General features: G+C 40.5%; 1 protein-coding gene across 1 annotated transcript; it reads right to left on the bottom strand.

Moving 5' to 3' along the window:
* Positions 1–712: 712 nt before the first annotated feature.
* LOC130285318 (C3a anaphylatoxin chemotactic receptor-like) lies at positions 713–1,807 on the bottom strand. Its single transcript, XM_056536675.1, has one exon. The coding sequence runs from the start codon at positions 1,805–1,807 to the stop codon at positions 713–715; it is 1,095 nt and encodes a 364-aa protein (XP_056392650.1).
* Between the last annotated feature and the right edge of the window lie 377 nt (positions 1,808–2,184).

The following is a 2,184-nucleotide window of genomic DNA, read 5'->3' as shown; positions in this document are numbered from 1 at the left end:
TAACAGATAAACAGACTGCTCTGAAGTAACCACCTGCAGATGATGAGGTGAATGGTTAAATGGAACAGTGGGATAAAACTTCAGCACAGGGCTGGGAGACTCTGAGGGAGAAATGCATCATGGTAATTGTAGTAATTGAGCAGGCACAGATGAGGAAGTGGATTGCGTTCTGTGCCAGGGAGCGACAGGAGAACGGGAAGAAAATTATTATTATTATTTTTTTTATATAAAACCACAAGAGAATCATGTATATCAAGCATTTATACAGGTGCAAGTATTTTTTTTAAACAGACTGCTGGATAACCCCCATTAGGGGTTAAGCCAATCTCATGTGTTTCTGTACCTTTCATTGATATCAATTGTCAAGTGGCCATACATGTAATGATTTCCTATATATGTTTTCAACAATAGGATCCTGGGACACGTCATAATAGGTGTTCCCTAACAAGTGAATTTGGTGTTAGGATTGCTTTATGTCCAAATAATATGCACCTTCTGCCAATCACTCGACTAAGCTGTGTATATGACTACGTTTATTCCAATGCATAGATAAATACATAGAGCTTCACATACAATATTAGGTTGTCCATCGAGAAGATAAGAAATGTTGGACACAATACTGGTAAATACAGTACAGAGTACATATGAGTTGCTTTCATTTGTTAAAAGCATTTGTTTTATACAGATGATACACAGAATATTGTTAATTCATTTAAGGATTACTTTTAATGCTACTTATAAATTCTGAAATTCCAGTTCTCATTCTCCCACCACTCAACACATATACAACCGGATTCAAGCAACTGTTTGCATAAGCAATGTTGATCAAAAGTGGCATAAATTTAAGGACGTTGAACATGACTATGAGGTTCATATTGTACACAGCGTTGAAAAACACAATCTCTGCAATGACGAGTGGAGTCCATGTTATGAAATACACCATGATGATTATGAGAACGATTCGATAGAGTCTATGGGTGTTAATAGTCTTGGATTTTCTCACATGCGCAACTATGTTTATATTGCAAACTATCATAACACCAAGGGGTATAAAGTATCCAATGATAAGAAGAGGTATCACAAACTGCTTTGACGAAAACATTAAATGGTTCCAAAGATTGAAAGTTTTCTCTCCACCACAACACGTGTCAGATGAGCATTGTTCAAAGTAGAGCTTCAACTTGGTGTAGATTTCAGAGACCAAGACATTTCTTGTAGCGTTTTCACTACTCACATTATACTTATTGTCAACTAAAGTCTTACTACCTAAGTAGCTGCATAATGTGATTTCTCCAATTTGTACTTCACCAGCATAATAAAACACCGGGAGGCTAAATAGTATCGTAATAAACCAGATTAAAATACAGACCGAAACAGAAGCGTGTTGAGAGATGAATTTGAGGTGAAACATTGGTTGTGTAACGGACAGTACTTTTGCAATGTTTAAGGCGATAAGAATGTATATACTAGCGTACATATTAGCACATATAGAAAAAATGAATAGTTTGCACATATAGGGCCCGAATATCCAGGTGCCTTTAAGACCTGAGATGGCCTGGAATGGTAATATTAGAAGAGAGAAGAAATCGGCAATGGCCATATTCAGAAACCAGTACTTAGACTTGTGCTTCTTCATGATAAATCTGATAAAACAGATGACAACTGCGTTTCCCACCAATCCCACCAGGCAGGTCACAATGGACATCACAAAATTGAAGTACCGAAGAACAGATGAGTAAGAGTCATGGTATTCAAGGAGAAGCCGTATATCCACAATGGAATAACAGAGATCATGGGACAAAGCCATTTTTCTAGTGTTAGATCTGGAAATGAGCACAGACATTCAGTCAGAGCCTGCCACGTTCTGTCATTGTTGATGCAAACAGTTACAACAAAACCATTAACAACCATTAAAGGGGTACTCCGCAGCCCTGCTCCCGGAGCTCCGTTCCCCAGCGTCCGGAAGTTTACAACGCTGTGTGTGGGTTTCCGTGTTCAGGGCTGCCTCACGTGACTTCACACCCGCCCCCTCGTTGCGCCCCCTTCCCATAGTCTTTTGTTGAGGGGGCGGGCGTGACGTCACGAGGGGCGGCCCTGAACACGGAAGCCCGCACACAGTGTTCGGAACAATAAACTTCCGGACGCTGGGGAGTGGAGCTCCGGAAGCAGGGCAGCGGAGTACCC

This window comes from Hyla sarda, chromosome 8 (assembly GCF_029499605.1).
Source record: "Hyla sarda isolate aHylSar1 chromosome 8, aHylSar1.hap1, whole genome shotgun sequence".
In the NCBI taxonomy this organism is placed as follows: domain Eukaryota; kingdom Metazoa; phylum Chordata; class Amphibia; order Anura; family Hylidae; genus Hyla; species Hyla sarda.
This window is presented reverse-complemented; position numbering and strand designations above follow the sequence as displayed.

Coding starts and splice junctions, on each gene's coding strand:
- LOC130285318 (XM_056536675.1), bottom strand. CDS start 1,807: ATGGCTTTGTCCCATGATCTCTGTTATTCCATTGTGGATATACGGCTT.